This window comes from Micromys minutus (assembly GCF_963924665.1).
Source record: "Micromys minutus genome assembly, chromosome: 29".
Taxonomy (NCBI): domain Eukaryota; kingdom Metazoa; phylum Chordata; class Mammalia; order Rodentia; family Muridae; genus Micromys; species Micromys minutus.
In genome coordinates, this window is record NC_137964.1 from 10,379,461 (window position 1) to 10,401,457 (window position 21,997).

Sequence of the window (21,997 nt, forward strand, 5' to 3'; positions counted from 1 at the left end):
AGAATCAAAAAACGTGCTGACTGATAGCCATCTGACCCTCTGGAGAGTCCCAGTTAGGATCCTGACGCATATGCTCACTAAGCAGTAAGTTTAAAGGTCAATATGCTTAGCCAATGAATTTAAATTATAACCTCGCTGATGTAACCTGATGTACCCCTAGAAGGTATAAAAACTGCTTGTAACAGCCTTTCGGGGTTGCCTCTCCTCTGGATGTAGGGCACCCCAGTGCACTGGACTAATAAACCTCTTGCTTTTGCATCGATTCCTGATCTCTCATCTCACTCATGGGAGCCTCAAACAGATAAGACTCAATTTGGGTCTTACATTGTAAGCTACTCCTAATTAAATGTTGTCCTTGGTCATGGTGTCTCTTCACAGCAATAGAAACTCTCAGACATACACATAGCTCACATACATACACATCTCACACACATACATACTCATATATATATATATATATATATATACATACACATAACACACACACACATGCATACACACACACAAGGACAAGTCAAATTAGTTAGAATTTATCTAACCAAGGGTATGTTTCCAAGTAGTCTTTTAGATAGTGGGGAAACATGCACTCAAAAGTTACCTTGAGGAGTGCTTGGACTGTGGCTTTCAGTTGGCAGAGTGCTTGCTTAGCATGCATCAAGCCCTGGATTCCATCCCTAGGACCACATAAAACAGATGTGGTAATGTGTATCTGTCATCTCAGCACTGAGGAGGTAGAGGCAGGAGGATCAGTTTAAAGTCATCCTTGACTATATCACAAGTGGGGCCAGCAAGATTGTTCAATGAGTGAAGGCACTTGCTGTTAAAGGGGAACTTCTGTGCCCTCCCTTGTTCCCCAATAATGACACAGAGACCTGTATATTTATTAAAAGCTCTGGGCAGATTCTGAGCTATTCTAACCCAACAATGCAGGTCTAGCCTACTTCCCAGCCCCGTGGTCTGTTACCTGCCATCTTAGTCTATGGCTCTAGTACCTTCTCCTTCATCCATGTCTCCCCAGGTCCCACCTGAAACTCTTTCCCTCTCTCTGGACTCAGAAGTCCCACCTTTTCCTCTCCTGCCCAGCTATAGGCTTTTCAGCCCTTTATTTTAACCAGTCAGAAGATGGTTAAAAAATGGTTTATGAAATACTGAGGAATTTTGATACGAAATCAGGAAAATGCTTCATATTGTGACAATACTAAGGTCTGACTACAACCAGATCTGTGGGTAAAGAAATCAGCATTGGAATATACAGCGCGAAAAACATCCCCGACAAATTACTCTCTACGACCCAAATGGTAGAAGGAGAAAGTTGACTCCCAAGCATTTTTTTTCCTGACATCCACAGACCACCATGGAACACATGCACACACCCACATATATACAAATAACCGTGTTCTAGTTCCATTTATGTTGCTGTGGTTTAAACATTCTTTTTTTAAAAAAAAAAAAAAAAAAAAAAAAAAAAAAAAAAAAAAAGAAGCAACTTAGGGGAGAAAGAGTGTATTGCAGCTTATGATTTCTGTCCATTGTGAAGGTAGGAGCTTCAGTTACTCACAGCACATCCACAGTTGATGATGGAGAGAATTCGATGCATGGGTCCTCAATTCTTGCTCAATGTGCTCATTTATTTCTCCACACTGTATCTAGGACCCCCTGCCTAGGGAATGTTGCCACCCACAGTAAACTTAAATCCACATCAATTAATTCAAGATAATCGTGTACAGACAGGTCCACAGACCAACTGTATGAAAGCAACTCCTCATGGAGACTCTTTTTCTCAAGTGATTCTAGGTTGTGTCCAGTAACAGTTTAAGTTAATTCTCACAAAATGTACTTTTAAAGGTTTCTCTTAAAAAGGAATTAAATGTTTAAAAGGTTCTGTGACCCCTAGCATGACAAGAAGGGCCCAGTGACTCAAGGACTTCAGTCCCCATGTGTAGTGTCATGATACAGGTAAACAGAAAAACATTAAAAATATTATCCTCACCCTAGCCAACCCCCACATACACATCTTTTTCTCCATACCATTTCCCAGATCATAAAACCAAGGCTCTGAAAACTCAAATTCCATGCTTGAGTCTCTGACAGAATTCAATCCCAAGTCCTCAAGGCTGCCCCAGAGGTAGTAGGACATCTATGTGACAGGTGACAGCATTATCTGGGAGAATTCTTGAGGTCACAATGAGCTGGGCCAGACCATTTTGGGTTAACCTCTAGAAAGGACCAGAAGACCAGGGATGACCAGGACCAGAAAGGAGTCAGAGGAACCAGAAAGAAGCCAAGTTCAAGATTCATTAGCCCAGTAAGGTAGGTCTGTGTCCTTGTCCCTGTATCCTGTAGAACTAGGATCTGAACCTAGGATCTTACATAGACTAGACACACACACAAGCATTAAGCTCCAGCTTTAACATAAGACACGGGTTGGATGTAGCCTACATGTTGGGTATTCATGTGGGACTCCCTTTGTAAACTTTGTAAACCCTCAGGGCAAGAAAGTAGCCAGGCCCCTCAGCCAGAACTCCCTATCTGTCATAAAGGTGTTTCCAATGTCTGTAATAGTTACAAGGGTCATCTCCAGCGCCTCAACAGGGCCCTCCTCAGATTATGCTAATTTTAGGTGAAGAGTCTGAACAAAAGCCACCAATCTCGGAACTTCCCACAGAAACCCACCAATTCCTGAATATAAAAATCCATCAATCCCTGAACAGAAAAAAAAATCTACCAATCCCTGAGCTCAAGCTCAGGACTTGAAATCCCACCAATCCTCACCCTGGAAAGCTCTGCCCTAGAAAGCTCTACCCTGCAAGACCTCTGTGTAAGCACAGCACTCTGTCCAAGTTCCTGCTGTCTGCTCCCTCTTAGGAGCATGGGCAGCCACTCCTGGATTCCTCCATCCACACCCTGGACCCTCCAATCAATGTTTTATGAGATTTGCTGCCTGGTGTGACTCTTTCACTGGAAGTCAAGAAGCAGTGAAGAGAAGCAGGGCTGAGGTGCCTGAGCTCTTCAGCTGGGAATAGCCTCCCTTAGAAGATACACCATCTCTGCTGAAGAGGATTCCTCTCAGAGCTGTGTGGTTCCTGCGCTTCTGAGTCCCAGGATACCTTCCCATCCAAGCAGGAAGGTCAACACTAGGCTGGACTCCAACTCTTAGCTCCTCCAGCAACATGTCTGCTTGGATGCCACCATGCTTCCTACCACGATGTTTGGACTAAACATCTGATACTTCCAGCCCCAATTAAGGTATAATCATATACCAAATAAGGTATAAAGGTATGTTACCCTTTACAGCAAAAAACCCTAACAAGACAGTAGCTTTGCTTGTTGGCTGCCTATGCTATTCATCAGCAGCTTCCCACAATTCCTCTCCACCTTCAGCTTTAGATGATCATCAGCCCCTCTGACCAATCAGTCAGCTGTGACTTAGAACGAAGCTTCCTTCCTCCCACATCTTCCCTGATACTCTTAGAGGCTCTTGCTGCCCACCAACATTTCTGGCTTCCAGACTCACTTCTTTCAGAAAGCCCTCCCTGACTTCAACCTGCTATGTGTTCCAACTGGACTCTGAATGCCTGCCCAGCACGAATGAGGTCCTGGGTTGGAATCCCAGCGTTGTATAAACTAGGCGTGGCCGAAATCTTAGCACTTTGAAGGCAGGAACTAGAGGATCATAAATTCCAAGTCATTCTTCTCTGCACAGGGAAGTCAAGGTTAGATTGGACTACAAAAAATTTTATGTCAAAAGGAAACAACAAAAGAGGTGAAGATTGGATCATTCTGTGAGTTTAATTCCTAGCATCCATGTTAGGTGGCTCTTATGATCTCAGCATTGGGATGGTAGAGATGGGGGATGTCTGTGGCTCACTGATATCCTGCCCAGCTAAATCAATGAGCTCCAAGCCCATGAGGAGGTGAAGAGCAATCTTGAGAATGACATCTGAGGTTGTTTTCTAGCCTCCACATGTGTACACACACACACACACACACACATATACACAGGCTGGCTTGGGTCGGTGATCCCTGGATTTTAAAAGTAGAATGAGAGAGTGGTTTGAGATCAGCCTGGACCAATGAATAAATGAACAAATGAAATAAGGAACCTTGTACTGCAATCAGCTGGTAGAGTGCTCGCCTAGAATTCATGGAGACCTGGGCTCCATCCTCTCCGAGGCACAAGCAATTATGGCGATACACCTACAATCCCAAGGTTCGAAGATGAAGGGAGGAAGTACATAAATTCCAGGCCATCCTTGACTGCATATCAAGTTGGAGTGTTGGCCTTCCTGCTTGGATGGAAAGGTATCCTGGGTATCTTAATCCAAAGGCAGCCAGGAGCCAACTGGCTTCTAGGCAGCTAGCAGGAGACTCTCAAAGCCCACCCCATACTTCTTCCAACAAGACCACACCTATTCCAACAAGGTCACTCCCTTGGCCAAGCATATTCAAACCACCACATTCCATTCCCTGACCCCCAAAGGCTTGTTCAAACACATGAGTCTATGGGAGCCATACCTAGCCATAGCATAATGTAAAATACATTTAGTCAAACTTCAAATGTCCCCACAGTCTCAACACAGTCTAAAGTTCAAAGTCTCTTCTGAGATTCATCCTATCACTTAACTATGATCTCCTACAAAATCAAAATTAAAAAGCAGATCACATGCCTCCAACATATTATGGTGCAGGATATATCATTCTAAAATGTCATAGTGAGAAAATACTGGACCAAAGCAAAACCAAAAACCAGCTGGGCAAACTCCAAACTCTGCACCCCCATGTCTGATATCCAACTCCTTTCAGCTTAGCTGACTGCAACACAATTCTTTCTCTTGTGCTGGTGCCACTCCCTGGTAGCAGCTTTCCTCAGCAGGTGTCCCATGGCTCTGACATTTCTAACATCTTGAGGTCTCCAAGGCAACTTCTACTTTATGGGCTCTTGTTCCAATGTCTGTGATCTACACTTGATCTTCTGGGCTCCTCCAAAGGGCTTGGGTCACTTCTCCAGCTCTGCCTTCTGTGGCACTCTAAGCTCAGGTTGATCCACTACACTGCTGCTGCTGTTCTTGGTGATCGATCATCCCATGGTACTGGCATCTCCAGTACACTGGGGTCTTCTGCTGCCACTAAACTTCACCAACAGCCTCTCATAGGCTCTCTTCATGATTTCCAGCCTCAACTTCTTCCATGACTCCTTCAATCCTAGGCCATCAACTGCAACTGAGGCTGTACCATCACCTATGGCCTTCCATGGCCTCTCACAATGCCAAGTCTTAGCTGCTCTCCATGACCCCTTATGCCTTCAAAACCACCTGGGTGATTTTTATACATTATCAAGTCAGCTGCCAGCAGGAGGTCTATCTCTGGAATGTTCTTTTGTGCTCTTAGAAAACACTTTTCAGAAGGTTTCACCTCTTCTTAATAAACACTATTTTTTTAGCTCCAGCTAACCAGCATCCATTGTCCCAATAATCCCTTCTACTCTTGACTTTAAAGCCAGAGCCATATAGCTAAAGCTGCTGAATTCTGCTCCTTGCTGGAGCTAGAATGTGGCCTCCTCTTGTTCTATTACATCATCACCAGCTGTTTTCCAAAAACTCCCTCATTGCCTAGGCTTGGCTGTCCTGGAACTTTCTCTGTAGACTAACCTTGAACTCAGAGATCTGTAAGTCCCTGTCTCCTCAGTTCTGGGATTAAAGGTGTATACCAACACACCTGGACCTAAGCTTTTCTCTACTTAATACTTGTTCTGTCCTAGACTGGCCTTGAGCTCTGAGATCTGCTTGCCTCTTTCTCCTTGGATTAAAGGCATGCACGCCCATGCCTAGCCTAAGCTACTCATGGCCACTGTGCCTCAGGATCCAAATCAAAAGCCTGTATCTTCCAGCCTTAAGATCTGGATCACAGCTGTGACCTCAGTTTCTAGATTGTAGTTCATTCCAGATTGAAGTCCTAATGAAAACAGTAACCAGATAATAGCACCTAACTTGATATAACAATCTCTAGTTCAACTGAAAAAGCACAAGTTTAGCTGGGTGAGATTTTTCCTGGTGGTCATCACTCCCTAAACTGTTTTCCTGAGATACCCCAGTAAGCCCCACTCAAAGCACCTCGCTGCTTTCCAAATCCAAAGTTGTGGAGAGAATATCTTGTGTGTTCTATGGATGCATCGCCTGTCAATTAAAAAGCCTGTGGCTTATGGCTTAGGCAGGAAATAGAGGTGGTACATCTGGACAGAGAAAGGAGTCTGGGATAGAGGCAGGTAGGAGATTCGCAGAGATGTGAGGAGACAGACACTTGGCACCTGAGCACAGGTAACCAGTCACGTGGCAGAATGTGGGTTAAAATAATTGGGTTATTTAGTTCTGATCTAGTCAGAGAAGCTCTATGGCCAATGTATTTGTAGCTATATTTTGAGTCTGAGTCTTATTTCTGGGAGCATGGGGCTGGGAGGCAGAACCAGGCCTGACTTCTAAACAATGTCCCCCAAATCCTAAGGCCTCTCACAGTAACATGACACACTTCCTCCAAGAAGATCACACCTATGCCAGTAAGGCCACTCCCTGGGCCAAGCATATTCAAACCACCACACCAATGCTTGTGTTAGGTCAACTTCAGCATCTATACCAATTCTGTACCTTCCTAATGCTGCCACCCTTTAGTACACAGTTCCTCCGTGTCGCGGTGACCCCCAACCAGAAAACTCATTGCTGTTTTGTAACTCACTGTGCTACTGTTACGAATCATAATGTAAATATCTGTGTTTTCTGATGGTCTGAGGTGACCTCTGTGAAAAGGTCATTCAGCATCAAAGGCATCCTGACAGGTTGAGAACCACTGATTTATGCAATCCAGGACCCAACTGGGGGTTGCTGTTAGTGTACATCTTATGTCAGTATCAACTTCCAACGTTTCTCACAGGCCCTCCTGTATGATTTCAGATTCATCGGCTATCACAATGTTTAAATATTCATCCGTGTGTGTATGTGTGTGTGTGTGTCTGTGTGTGTGTGTGTGTGTGTGTGTGCAAGAATGTGTGGGTGTGTGGTCTCTAGCCCCATCATTAACTAACAAAATCTCAGAGTTCTTGGTCTATTTTTGTTAACTGATGTGTCTGGGGTTACCTGTCTCCGGATTTTTTTTTCTATGATAAAACACCATGACCAAAAACCAAGTCAGGGAGGGAAGGGCTATTTTATTTTACAGCTTGTAGTCCATCCTATAGGGAAATCAGGGAAGGAACTCAAGGCAGGAATCTGGAGGCAGGAGATGATGCAGAGGCCATGTAGGAATGAATGCTGGTTACTAGCTTGCTCTCAAGCTCTGCTCAGCCTTATAGAAGCCACAACGGCCAGCCCAGAAATGGCACCACCCACCGTGGGTTGGGCCTGACTATCCAATATTCAATGAAGAAAATGCTTCGGGTCGATCTAATAGGAGTATTTTCTCAATTGAGGTTCCTCTTCTGCAAGGGCTCTAAGCTAAACTAGCTGGCAGAGAACCACAATATCTTCTTCTACACAGTTGGTGCCAAATAAAGAGATTATCTCTTTACTCTTCCTAGGGTCGGGCAAAAAAAAAAAAAAAAAAAAAAAAAAAAAAAAAAAAAAAAAAAAAGCCGTTGTGGAAGGAGGCGTTTGTCACTATCGCAGACCTTTGTCTCTGCCTCTTGCAGGTGGAGCAGGGCCTCACAATGCCTGTGTGCCCGTTGTCCCTGGAGTTCCTCAAGGCCTCACACTTTTCTCTGAGTCCTGATCCACGCCTGCACGAAGGCACTATGCAGTGCACAACGCACAGGGACTTCCCGGCCTATTCCCATGTCACCCTGGTCCGGTCCCCCTTGTCACCGTCACCACCACAAGCCTCAGTCTTCCAAAGGGAAGAGCAATGGACTTCCCAGAAGCGTGTATCCGAAATGCGCCGTGCGTTCTCACCACCGCCCACCTTACAGTCGCAGGACGAGCAGCAGGAGCATACAAAGTACACTCGAGCCACGCAGATGAGCGACCTGCACTTGCACGCGGATACGCGTCCTGTCCTTAACCTGTCCATAGCACGAACGGACTACGGCTGGCCGGAGCTCCCACCGAGCGCCCGCAAGGACATCCAAAGTGCGCGCCTCCTCTTTGACCGGGATTCGATGCCCTCGGGGGACAGAGAGCAGCTGCGCATGCCGCCCACTTCATACCAGGCACACTACCCGCCCTATGATGCTGTCACCCCTCAGCCCTGTGCACCCTGCAGCCATCTAGGTGAGCACATACCGGAGCCATGTCTGGGGTTGGGGGCAGAGCCAGATAGATTCCTGTGAATTCAAGGACAGGCTGGTCTACAGAGAGGAAGTTCCTGACTGAGCTGTCCCTCCTCCGTGAGCTTCCCCAATGGCAAGGGCTTTTTCATCACAGGATGAGCAGTAGTATTAATGTCCGTGGGGATGTGAAAAATGGTTCACCTTCTAGTGGTTCTCAAGCACGTGTTTTCATTCTTGGGTTACTGTGCAGCTTTTCCCGTCTTATCAGACTTAGAGGGGCAGCCCATCCTTGGACATTACTACTATTGCTCCTACCTCAACGGCTCCCCCTCTTTTAAAATTATTTTTAGTTGCTTGTTTGTTTGGTTGGTTGGTTGGGTTTGGTTTTTGTGAGAGGTCGTTCAGTCTAGAATAATCAGGGTTGCCCAGCTTACCTTCCTGCGGGTAGAGATCCAGGTGGCCTTAAGGTTGCAGAAAAATCGACCCCATTTTCTTCCACCCCCTTCTCATCCTCCTTCTTTAGGGGGTCCGAACACCCTCAAGTGGAACTATAAGGGACAGGAAGGCACCTCCTACAAGAAGCAGTTCCAGGCCCTCCCAAGCCCACCAGCCTTGATGTGTAAGAAGGTAAATCAAAGTGGCATTGGCTCTGCTGGGAGTGGGTGGCAGCCATGGTAATTAGGGTAGTTCTGATCTTTCACCCTATGTTACCCACAGGCCTCCTCCAGTTTAAACCTAGGAGACAGCCGGACTGGCTATAGTCCCCTGTGCTCACATGTGAAGCAGACCTACACACCTCAGGGGCTGTCGCCACACAGGTACAAAAAGGCTATACTCTCTCCCCACAGTTGGCTTCAGCAACATGTTGGGTGTACTACTCAGGGCTCCCCAACTTTTGCTGACCTTGGAGATGTTCATTCCAAGCTCCACCACGATATCACATTGCCTGCTAAAGCACCTGCTGGGAAGACAGCTCAGCATGTAAGTGTTCACTGCCTGGGCACGAGGGTCTGAGTTCAAATCCTCAGCACCTACCTAAAAAGCTGGCTGTGACCATGTGCCTGTCATGTGCCTGTCATCCCCGTGGAGTGGCATACACGGAGAAAGGGGGTGACTGGAGCTTGCCAACTGCCAGCCTAACTCCGGGTTCAGTGAGACTCTGTCTCAGAAGGAATAAGGCACGGGCCAACGAGATGGCTCAATGGTTAAAGAGTTTGCCACTGCGCCTGGTGCCTCCTTGAGTTCAATCCCCAGGATCCACATAGTGGAAGAAAGGAAAAGAACACACGCTCTCCTCTCACCTCCACGTAGGCACAACCTTTAATCCCACACAATAAAGGAAAATTAGTTTGTAGAAGGAAGCATCCATGGTTGAAAGTGATGTCTAATTGAGTGGCAGAGAACGTGACAAATCAGGGAAAGATTTGACAGAATAGGATACGCCCAACTCTCACAAGAAGAGGGAGGAAAGAGATGCCATGTAAGAAGGAAGCGTCTTGTTCTCTTGCTCTCTCTTGTTCCCTTGTCTCCCCTGCCCCCTGTCCCTCCTCTTCCCCTTACCTTCCCCCCTTCTCTCCACATGCTCATGGCCCACCTCTATTCTTCTCTCTCTCTCTATCTCTATCTCTCTCTCTCTCTCTCTCTCTCTCTCTCTCTCTCTCTCTCTCTCTCTCTCTCTGCCTCTATTACCCTCTTAACTCCCCCATGACATGAATAAACTCTATTCCATACCAAAAAAAAAAAAAAAAAAAAAAAAAAAGAGGGAAGCAGTCCAGAGGGAGAGAAGAAGGGAAGGAGGCAGTTTTATTGGGTTTTTCAGAGATGGGTTGAAGAGAGAACAAGCTAGACACAGGTAGAGACAGAAGGAGCCACATCAGAACAGATTGCTAGAGTTAGTAGCCAAGCACAGCCATTCGGCCAGAGGCTGAGAAAGAAGCCAGATTGAATCAGTCAGCTGGGAGAGAAGTTTGAGCCAGGACAGCTAAGTTGAACCAGCCAGCCAGAGTACAGTGAGAACAAGAAAGGGTGAGTTTATTCAGCAGCGAGTCTCAGAGGCTAAAAACACTCTAAGCCTAGATTAGATTATACGGAGACCAGAGGCTTTCACAACTAGGCCTAGGTTAGCAGAGAGGCGGTAGGCCTCAAAAAATTACACCAGGCGAATAAAAGGGATTTTTCATAAAGCCCTTGCTGCGCTCGCAGAGAACCAGAGTTTGGTTCTCAGCATCCATACCGTAGTTCCCAGTGACTTGTAACCTCAGCTCTGGGAGATCTTCTGTCCTCTGTGGCACCTACACATGAGTGGCACATACACACGAATATGTTGTTTTAAATCCTTGAAAAGCAAATTGAGGTTGCAGAGAACCCAAGTTTAATTCCTGGTATCCACATGGCAGCTCCTGACTGCGTCTAACTCTGGTTCCAGGAAATCTGACTCCTTCCTCTTATCTTCTCGGGCACCGGGCAAGAATGTCACGTACAGATATATGCCTGCAGGCAAAATACCCATACACATAAAAAATAAATAAAAATCTTTTTGTTAGTTTTTTTTTTTTTTTAATGTAGCCCTGACTGTCCTAGAACTCTCTCTGAAGACCAGGCTGGCCTCAAACTCACTGAGAGCCACCTACCTCTGCCTCCCGAACAGCTGGGACTAAAGGTGTGGGTCACTACCACCCGGCTAATAAAAAATGTTTTTAGAAAGAGAAGTTGGATTGATGGTAAGATGCCCTGCATCCCAGAACTTGGGAGGCTGTAAGTGCATTTTTTTAAGTTGATAGTCTTCCTCTATCCTGATTAGCTCCCAGATAAATGAGAAGGAGACTGTGAGATTTCTGCAGTCAGGCTTTATGGAATAATAACTGGGCAATCATTGATCTGTTCTAGATACTTGCATTTTAGTAGTGGTCTGGCTCCCTCTGCTCCAGGTGTGTTCCCATGATATCCTCCTGAACCTTTTTCTTGTAGCAAATCCTCCCTCTCCTCTCCTCTTCTCCTCTCCTCATCCATATGGTAACCCTTGCCCCGCCCACCTTCGCCTTCCCTCCCTCCCCTGGCAGGTGGAAATCCAGCCCTGTTCTCTCTTCTGCCCAGCCATTGGCTGATCAGCATGTGAGCAATGTTTTCACAACTTTGAAACAGGAGGTACTTAGAATAAGTATTTCAATGCCATGTCCAGATTGAGACATGGTATCGGGGCAGACAAATCAGCATTTGACTACTACGTGGATACTCTTTACACAGTGCACAAAAACATTATGCCTACAGGAAACAGTGTGCTTCACTGTGAGGTTAAGGCCAATCTGGTGGTCTACATAGTTCTGGACCAGCCAAGGTTTCAGAGTAAGAGCCTGTCTCAAATAAGGCCTGGAGAGATGGCTCAGCAGTTAGAGTGCTTGCTGCTCTTGCAGAGGACCTGAGTTTTATTCCTAGTACCCACTGGCGGCTTATGCTTATCTCTAACCCCAATTCTTAGAGATCTGACACACTCCACAGGCACCAGGAATACATGTGATATACTTACCTAATACAGGCAAACATAACACACAGAATAAAAATCTTTAAAAATAAATTGAAAGGTTGGGCGTGTTAAATTCGAAGGCGGCACATGCCTTTACTGGAACCCCCATCCTACTTTGTTTTCTGTGGCTCTGATAAACATCAAGGCCAAAAGCAACTTCGAAAGGAAAGTGTTTGTTTGGCTTGTAGGTTATATACTCCATCACTGAGGAAAGTCAGGGGAACTCAAGCAGGAACCTAGAGGCAGGAACTGAAACAGAAACCATGGAGAAATGCTGCTTGCTAACTAGCCTGTTTTCCCAGGGCTGACTCAGCCCACTTTCCTGTACAACGCAAACCATCAGCCCAGGGGTGGCTTCACCCACAAAGGCCCAGCCCTTCTCACACCGATCATTAATGAAGAAAATGCCCCCCAGACAAGCACAGCAGGCCAATCTGATTGAGACAATTCCTCGGCTGACGGGGCTCTCTTTCCAAGTGATTTTAATTGGTGTAGAGTTGACAAAAACTAACCAACACAACTCTGACGCAGAGACAAGCGAATCTAGAGAATCCCAAGCCAGCCAGGGTTATGTAGGGAGACTATCTCAAAAAAAAAAAAAAAAAAAAAAAAAAAAAAACCGTATACAGATTAATTAATGCACCCCTAGCTCAGCATGGTTCACCCATCCCTATTACCTTTCCTGAAAATTCTGAGGACCCCACCTTGATCCTAACTTACTTTGCCTGAGGTATAACAAGGCCCAGGCTGCAGCTTATATCCACCAGGTGAGCATTGCTCTCGGAGACAGCCGGGTCCATGGAAGAACCACCATGAACGACCACTTCAACTTCAAGGAGCCAGGTGAGAGCCTCCTGCGCGTGCGCACTCCACCCCTGGCGCCTTTTGCAGCTTCGTTTCTATTGGTTAACGCTGACATTCCTCCCCTGGCAGAGCCTTTCTTTCTTCACCACGATAAGACTCCGGAGTCACACATCCTGAAAGGAAATTGGTGCCCTGGCCCTGGCAGCCTTGCTACCTCCACAAAGTTCTTCTACGGTGAGGTCAGCAGGAAGAGGGACAGGGTGGCGATGTGCTCTCACGGGGGAGAAGGGGTCTCAAAGGCAGAACAAGTGTGGAGCATGGTTCCTGGGTTTGACATACACAAATATCAGCCTCAGTGGTTCTATCTGTAAAATACAATAATCCAACAAGCTAAGCCCATCTGGAATCCAGAGGGTGGAATCTATCCACGTGACACGGAATGACTCCCAGGGCTCCAATCCCTAGAAACCTGTATTCCTACAGCCACCTCCTGCGACGCAGCCTCCAAGCCGGCATGGTTCTCATAAGAAACTGAAGGATAACGTGGTCTTGGGAGACTCAAAGCTGCTCGGAAACTTCTTCAAAACCTCCATGGGCTCAGACTACTGCCCCCTGACTACCCCCATAAAACAAAGACCCCTCAACTTGTCTTTGTTGGATAGTAACTCTCCTGAGAGCACAAATGGTAAGTGTGAGCTACCCCTCTGAGAGCCCGCCTCAACCCCAAAGATCCTCCCTGGTTCCTGGAAGCTCTGCCCATTACCAAAACTCCCCCTCATTCCCCCAATCCTGGAAAAACCGTCTCTCTGGGAAGCTCTCCCGCACCCCACCCCCTCCTTTAACACTAAAGACCTGCCTCTGTCCCCGAAGGCCTATTCATTGCTGAAAAATAATCCACCTTGTTCTTAATGCTCCACCCATCTGAAAGCACTAAGTACTAAGGCCCCCAGCCCCAATTTCCTCCTTATTCCCACAGATCTAACCAATCCTTACATCTCCTCTCCATCTCCAAGAACCTGCTCCTGTTCCAAAGGCCCTGCCCATAACTGAAAGCTCTGCCCCAGGGAGCTCATTTTCCCCATTTTATCTATCTGTCTGTCTGTCTGTCTGTCTGTCTGTCTGTCTATCTATCTATCTATCTTTTTGGATTTGGTTTGGTTTTGAGTTTTAGTTTTTCAAGACATGGTTTCTCTGTGTAGCCTTAGCTGTCCTGGAACTCGCTTTGTAGGCCAGACTACCCTCAAACTCAGAGATCCACCTGACTCTTTGTCTCCTGAATGCCGGAATTAAAGGTGTGAGCCACCAAAGACTCTGTAACAGTCTCCAAAGACTGCTCCCTAAAGCCCCACCCACATCCCCAAGCTCCTCCCCTTCCTAAAGCCCTACTCCATTCCCAAAGTTCTGCCCCTCAACATGCCTGTCACCTTTCTTGAATTAATTCCACCCTGGAATGACAACTCCCGGCTTCGGACTGACCATGGTACCTCCCCTTGTGTAACTCCAACCCTCAGATCAGGCCAAGGCTCCTCCCCCTTCCTTATTCTTCCCTCATCCAAATCTAAACCTTCCTCCTCTGTCAGACATGGTTCTGCATAGTGCCCTCTCTGACCCCGCTCACGCTTCAGACCGCCCTGAGCCTCTGTTCAGCATAGGTGCTCGAGCCCTGAATCTTCCGTTAGTCCCTCATACTTCGCCTGTTCTGTTTTCTCTACCCCGCCCCCAACTTTCCCCAAACCCAAATCTCAAAAGTAGACTTTTTAACCACGAATCAATTGATGATGAAGCCGCATGGAATAGTTCGTGCCTCTGTCACTGAAGAATTGTTACAGAAGGTGAGCATCTCTCAAACTAGTGTGAACCCAAGTCTCAGAATCACAGTTAAGTGACCTAGGGCCCAATGAGTGCTGAAAGCTCAAGCCAAGAGTCTGTCTCTGTCTCTCTGTCTCCCCCCTCCCTCACTCTCTCCCCCTCTCCCTCTCTCTGTCTCTCTCTCTTCCTCTCCCTCTGTCTTCTCTCTCTCTGTCTTGTCTCCCTTTCTCTGTTTCTCTCTATCTCCCCCCTCTCTCTCTGTCTTCTCTTCCTTTCCCTCTCTCCCTCCCTCTCTTTCTCCCTCCCTCCCTCCTTTCCTCCCTCCCCCACCTCCCCCTTGAGGCAGGTTTCTAGCTCAGGCTGGCCTGGAATTCCCTATGTGGCTGCTGATGACCTTGAACTCCCGCCTCTGCCTTCCCAGTGCTGAGGTTTTAGGCATGCACCACAATTTAGAACTCAACAATCTTGAAGATGACAACCTAGCTTCAAGATCATACCTAGATTCTTCTGAGGCTCAGGTTCATACAACTCAGTTACATTTATTGCCTAACAGGGTTTAAACCTCAAAAGAAGAGTTCACTTAGAAGCTACTTACGACCATCCAAAGTTCTGGGGTCATTCTAGGGACTATTTAATTTTATTTTAATTGTGATATTTCATTTTAGTGGGGTGTATGTGTGTGCACTCAGGGGCACACGTGCTATGGCATATATGGTAAGGTCAGAGGACAACTCGGAGCAGTCAGGTCTTTTCTACCATGTGGGCTCCAAAGGTCAAACTCAGGTTCTCCAACACAGAGTTCAATCACCAGCCAAACGCATGCTGAAAGTCATCTTTTCAGTGCTAAGGATCAAGCTAAGAGTGTCTCTCCCCCGCCAATCCCCTCTCTGTCTCAGCTGACCGAGCCTCTTCTCACCCTCCAATGTCCTTACCAGAGTGTCTTGAGGTGGCCAGGGCGGGTCAGCAACCACAAGACTTCCTGGCAAACTGCCTACCCTTAACTTCACAGTGCAAATACAGCCATATAGAGCCCCCGCTGGGTAGACAACGCTTCTTCTCCACTCAGTATCAAGACGAGTTTCCCTACAAGCACCAGGGTCCATTGGCACAGAAGCTAAGTGACATGCAGAAGAGCCATTTGCCCATGGGCACACCCAGGTACCTTGGCTGCTGGCATGAGAAAGTAGACCCTCGGGCACCCCAGATTCCCATGTACCCTTGCCTGAGCCAGCAATAAATATCACTCGATTGCCAAGTTGGCAGGCTGTATCTTTTACTTTATTTTACATTGACTTGTTTCCTTTGTGTTTGTGCATGGGGTGTCAGAAGCCAACTTGTAAAAATTGGTTCTCTCCTTCCACCATGTGAGTTCCAGGGAATGGATCTTAGCTCCCCGGGGACCAAGCTTTGTGGCAAGGCCTTTCACTTGCTGAGCCATCTTGCCTGCCCTTAACTGAATTTAGAATAACCATGAAGCAAACTTTTTTTTTTAAAGATTTGTTTATTTTGTGTAAGTACACTGTAGCTGTCTTCAGACACACCAGAAGAGGGTATCAGATCCCATTACAGATGGTTGTGAGCCACCACGTGGTTGCTGGGAATTGAACTCAGGACCTCTGGAAGAGCAGACAGTGCTCTTAACCACTGAGTCATCTCTCCAGCTCTGTGAAGCAAACTTCTAATCATGGCTTCAGGAGAGTTTCTGGATTAGATTAATTGAGGGAAGAAGACCCTAGATGTGGTTGGCACAAACGCATGGGTTTAAAGGTGCTCTTAATTGACTGAGCTGTCTCTACAACTCTGAACTGTGAGTTTTTATGAGCTATTTTTCTCATGGTGATGAGCCAAGTAACTAAGAAAGAGGGCATCTCCACCAGTTATCATGAAAGGGGAGGTTTGGAGAGGTGCCAGTAGAAGGGGATGTACTAGAAAGAACGACTTCATGAAGATACCTGGGCAGCCGCGCTTGGTGTGGTGTACCCAGAGACTCAGGTTAGGGCATGGAGAATCTAAGCCTGAGTTACCATAGTGAGCACCAGTTTTACAGCACAAGACCCTAATGAAGCCAGAATGAAAGGCAAAACAAAGGGAGACACTTGAGCACAATTTCCTGAAGTCTGAGTGACACAGAGAATGTGGACAGTGGGGCAGGAGATGGCTCATTAGTTCAGAGTACCAGCTGCTCTTGCAGATAACCGGAGTTCCAATCTCAGCACTCATGTCTAGTGGCTCACCTGGGACTCTAGCCCAGGTGGGTCCGTGGTCCTGCCTTCTGAGTATACTGCACTCACATACACAATCACACAGGGATATGAGCGTAGATGTATAATTAAGAATCATGCAGGAGAAATGGCTCAGTAGTTAAGAGCACCACCTACTCTTCCAGAGGACCTGGGTACAAGTCTCAGTGCCCACATGGTGGCTTACAACCAGTTCTAACTCCCATTCCAGGAAATCTGATGCCCTCTTCCGGGTGCATAAGGCACTCAATCCATGCGGTACACAGACATACATGCAAGTAAATCACCCATACATACAAATAAAATTATGTCAATCTTTAACTCTTTAAAATAGTTGATATATATAAAAGGACTACAGTTGAACAGAGGAATTGAACAGGGATGTGAAATGTGGAAGAGTCCTAGGGCTTCAAGGACAGGGACAATCAGACTCAACTCGTGTGTGCGCATGCGCCAGGCATGATGAAACATGCGTTTAATCCCAGCATTCAGGAGTCAGAGGTAGGCAAATTTCTGTGAGTTCAAGTCCAGCCTGGCCTACAAAGAGTTTTTTGGGGCAGCCAGGGCTGCAACATTGAGAAGCTGTGTCCATAAAAACATGTGTGTACTCTCCTAGAGTTGTGAACCACTCTATGTGAATACTAGAAATCAAACTGCGGCGGCTGTGTCTTCCTGCCTGACACCCCGACGTTAGCCATCCAAGTCACAGTCAGCTCGGCGCCCCCTCCCCGCCTCCACAATGCCCCCCAAGAAACAGGCTCAGGCCGGGGGTCAGCAAGAAGGTGGAGCAGAAGAAAAAGAAGGTCATAGAGGACAAAACTTTTGGACCAAAAAATAAGAAAGGAGTGAAGCAACGGAAATGCATTAAGGCTGTCACTCATCAAGTGAAATTTGGTCAGCAGAATCCACGTCAGGTAGCACAAAGTGAAGCTGGAAAGAAATTGAAGAAAGATGACAAGAAGGAAGAACTACAGGAGCCGAATGAGTTGTTCGAACTTGTAGTTGCTTCGCAAAAGATAAGTAAAGGTCCGGATCCCAAATCAGCGGTGTGTGCATTCTTCAAACAGGGACAGTTACTGAAGGAGATAAATGGAAGTTCTCTCATGACCTCACCTTGGAGAGAAAATGTGAAAAACGAAGTGTCTACATTGATGCAAGAGATGAAGAACTTGAAGAAGAGACAGTGGATAATTGGGATGAGAAACAGCCGGACAACGTAGTAAACAAGAAGCACGGTGAGGCGGAAAAGAAAGAACCAAAAACTCAAATGGCGTGCACACATTTTCTTGAAGCCATTGAAAATAACAAGTATGACTGGTTTGGGGTGTGTCCTGGGGGTGGGGACAATTGATGTATACCATGCACTTCCTCCTGGGTCTGCGTTGAAGAAAGACAGAAGAGAAGACTAGATCTCATTAGAAGAGCCAATTGAAAGAGAGTGGTCTGCCCTAGGTCCAAATGTTACCCAAATCACTCTAGAATCTTTCCTTGCGTGGAGGAAAAGGGAAAGACAAGAAAAGATTGGTAAACTTGAACAAGATATGGAGAGGCGGAAAGCTGACTTCAAAGCAGCTAAAGCACTGGTGATCAGGGGTCGTGAGCTACTTGAGTTTCGTCCTGAGCTGGTCAATGAGGAAGCAGAGGATACCCATTGCATTCAGGGAGCAGGTGGTACTGAGGCAGATGATTCTCTAGGTGTAAATGACATCCCAAGAGACGTAGAAGGGACAGGCATCCTTGTGGCCACTCTTGAAAGATTCAGCACTTATACATCAGATAAAGATGAGAACAAATGAAGTTTCTCGGCTGAAAACGGCGGAAGAAGTGATTTGGGTGAGGACAGTGGACGGGGACGACAGGAAAATGGGTCCATCAATGCTGTTCCTGTTGATGAAAACCTGTTCACTGGCAAAGATCTGGATGAACTAGAAGAAGAATTAAACACACTTGATTTAGAAGAAAGATGAGATCCCAGAGTCATACAGATACACGCGGACGCTTGCAGCTAAACATCAGACTGAACACGGGGACCCCAATAAAAAATCTAGACAAAGACTGAAATAGCTGAAAGATTTGTACCCTCATGGGAAGAACAACATCATCAACCAGCCAAGGCACTGAGGTGGAGGGGGTGATTGGGAGAGGGAGCACCTTCATGGAAACAAGTTGAGGGGGAGGAGGGAGGGGAGTTGGGGAAAGGTATAACATTTGAAATGTAAATACAGAGAATATCCGATAAAATTAAAAAAAAAAAAACTCTTGTGCACATAAAATGAAAATTTTGTAAGTAAAAACAAAATATTGCATGAATTATCTAAGAAAAACATTGGAAATAATTGATTCTACAATTTTTAATTCATATGCTCTTTAGCAATGAAATTTTATATTTAAAAATGACATTAAGTTAGAAGAAAAAGGGGTGGGAATTAAGCAGGGTTCAAGGGTTTGGGGAAGTGAACATGGTCAAAACATATTGCATATATACATTGGATTCTCAAGGGAAGTATTAAATGTTTTAAAAGCAGTGAAAAAGAAGAATGACGAGGAAGGAAACTAGGTCAGCTCAGTATGATCAACATGAACTGGGATTGACTACGTTCATTGTTTTGCCAACCAGAATCAACAGGATGTCTATTTCCCCTATGAAGATTCTGGAGGGACTCTGTCCTCCACCAAAGGAATACTATCCCTGACTCTTCTCTCCTGACTTTGACTACATCTCATAGTAAGTTCAGAGTGGTTGGTGATAAATTAAAAATGGTCATTACAGAAGACGGCCACTGTAACCTTCCACTCATGTAGGGACTGTAACTGCTTTTCCAGCTTGTGGTTTTCATTGGGCATGTGTTTCCTGGGACAACAAATTCACACTTAAAGTACTTGCCTTTGATGAAGTTTTTAATGGCTGGGTCCCTTTCCTTGGCATGTATATGTTTTAGAGACTGCCTGAAAGGTGAGCACTGTAGTCGATAAAGGAGACTGCGTATGCAGACTCAGTATTGTACATGGACACTGTGCATGGGACTTGCTCAGTCCGACAGGGTCAGCTACAGTGCCTGGATTAAAGCTGTTTTCTCCCCTTTATTTGCCAATAAAGTTGTAAATAAAAACCATCACAAAAAAAAAGAAGAAGAAGAAGGAGGAGGAAGGAAGGAAGAAGAAAGGAAGGAAGGAAGGAAGGAAGGACGGAAAGACAGAAAGAAAGAAAGAAAGAGAAAGAAAGGAAGAAAAAGAAAACTGCAATATTCTCTCTTCAGGACACCAATATCCACTATTTATTTGTTTGTTTATTTATTTATTTATTTATTTATGGAAGAGAAGGTCTCATTACGTAACATCGGCTGGCTTGGATTTCTCTATGTAGACCAGGCTGATCTCACACTCATAAAGATCCTCCTCCTGCTGCTTCCTGGGTACTGGGATGAAAGATAGGTAGCACTGTGCAAGGTTTTTAAAAGTTTTTGTTGGGGCTGGAGAGATGGCTCAGTGGTTAAGAGCACTGACTGCCCTTCCAGAGGTCCTGAGTTCAAAATCCCAGCAACCACATGGTGGCTCAAGACCATCTGGAATATGATGCCCTCTTCTGGTGTGTGTGAAGACAGTCACAGTGTATTCACATGCATAAAATAAACAAATCTTTTTTTTTTTTTAAGTTTTCGTTGTTTTCTTTTATCTTGTTTACATTCATTTACTTAGTGCAGGTTGCTGTGGGCACACATATCATGTCTCCTGGGTTGGGGTCAGAGGACAACTTGTGGTAGTTGGTTTTCTCTTTCTACAATGTGGGTAAGGAGGGGGATTGAATTCAGGTCGCTGTCAGGGTTGACAGCAAGCATCTTTGCCCAGTAATCTATTCTCTGCCCCTCACCTCATTTCTAAATCTCACTGTGTAAATCATTCTGGCCCATATGCTTCTCCCTTCTGAATGCTTAGGTTAAGGGTGTGCACCACAATGCCTGGTCACATCACAGCCTTTCCAATATAGGGCTAAATATTACTGGGTCCTGTCTCCTAGCAACAGACCTACATTCACCCAGACCATCTATCTAGTTGAAAGTCATAACTGGAGTGAGCTCTCATGACTGAGAATGATGCTTAGGTTCTGTGGGTAAGGAGTATCTAGTATGTCAGAAAAGACAGGCATCTAGAACCCCCCTAGATAGTCTCTGATAGTCCTAGTGTTATCTCCATATCTTTACTTTGCTCTTTTAGTGTGAACAGAGAATTCAGCTCTAGCAATTTCACATGGCACAGAAACCATCCCATCTTTGGCAAAGAATGTGTACAAGAAGCTTATGTCTTTTAAGACCCTCTGGAGGTGTCAGTGACATGGCTTAGCAGGAACAACTTGTGGTCAGTTCCACCCTGAAGGAGAGACTAACACCAGCTACTTACACTTAATCTCTACACAAATGCCTTGGATCAAGAAAAGACCGCATTGGGGCTGGAGGGATGGCTCAGCAGTTCAGAACGCTGGCTGCTCTTCCAGAGGTCCCAAGTTCCATTCCCAGCAACCACATGGTGGCTCACAGCCATCTGTAAAGAGAACTGATGCCCTCTTCTGGCAAGCAGTGTACATGCAGACAGAGTACCCCTACATTAAAATAATAATAATAATAATAATAATAATAATAATAATAATAATAATAATAATAATAATAGAAAAATTAAAAAAGAAAGAAAAGACCACACTGAAGACTTTGTCCAACATCCTGATCGTTTTCTTCAAAACCCCTTAAGCCACAACATAAAAACATATTGCTGAAGTTCCAGAATGAAATAGAAAACTGCTTATTTAATATCTTTCCTACATAGACAAATTTCTAGTTTCCTGAGAAATATTTTCCACAGGGGGGTTGTATACATTCACATAGGTTGTGTACTTAACACACCGGAGAATCCCTATTCATTTTCTAGTTCCCAAATGAGGCAACTCTTTTCTCGGCTCTCCAACCAGCCAACTCCAGATCTGACCCGTTCCACACATGGTTCCATATCCTTTTCTCTCCAGACTGTGGTTCCTTTAGATTTGGTTTTGTTTGGGAACATTTTGTTTTTAGTTTCTTTTTTGTTTAAAGATTATTTATTACATTACACGGTAATATTCATTTATTAGTCTATAGCTGTTTTTTTTTAATATGAAATGCTTCACAGATTTACATGTCAATCCTTGCACAGGGGCCATGCTAACTCTGTATTATTCCAATTTTAATATGTGTGCTGCTGAAGTAAGCACTTTTTGTTGTTGTTGTTGTAGCTGTCTTCAGACACACCAGAAGAGGGCATCAGATCTCATTACAGATGGTTGTGAGCCACCATTCAGTTGCTGGGATTTGAACTCAGGACCTCTGAAAGAACAGACCGTGCTCTTAA

General features: G+C 45.6%; 1 protein-coding gene and 1 pseudogene across 2 annotated transcripts; both read left to right on the forward strand.

The window, feature by feature from the left end:
* Window positions 1-7,693: 7,693 nt before the first annotated feature.
* SAXO5 (stabilizer of axonemal microtubules 5) lies at window positions 7,694-15,621 on the forward strand (the record flags this gene model as incomplete). Its single annotated transcript, XM_080941323.1, has 8 exons — window positions 7,694-8,252; window positions 8,775-8,878; window positions 8,969-9,069; window positions 12,502-12,614; window positions 12,705-12,814; window positions 13,059-13,266; window positions 14,328-14,407; window positions 15,394-15,621. 8 exons carry the CDS (start codon window positions 7,694-7,696, stop codon window positions 15,619-15,621), a joined length of 1,503 nt encoding a protein of 500 aa, XP_080797449.1.
* A 1,742-nt stretch (window positions 15,622-17,363) lies between these two features.
* LOC308439292 (zinc finger CCCH domain-containing protein 15-like) lies at window positions 17,364-18,591 on the forward strand (annotated as a pseudogene). Its single transcript has one exon. The product of its transcript is annotated as a zinc finger CCCH domain-containing protein 15-like (transcript).
* Window positions 18,592-21,997: the final 3,406 nt, after the last annotated feature.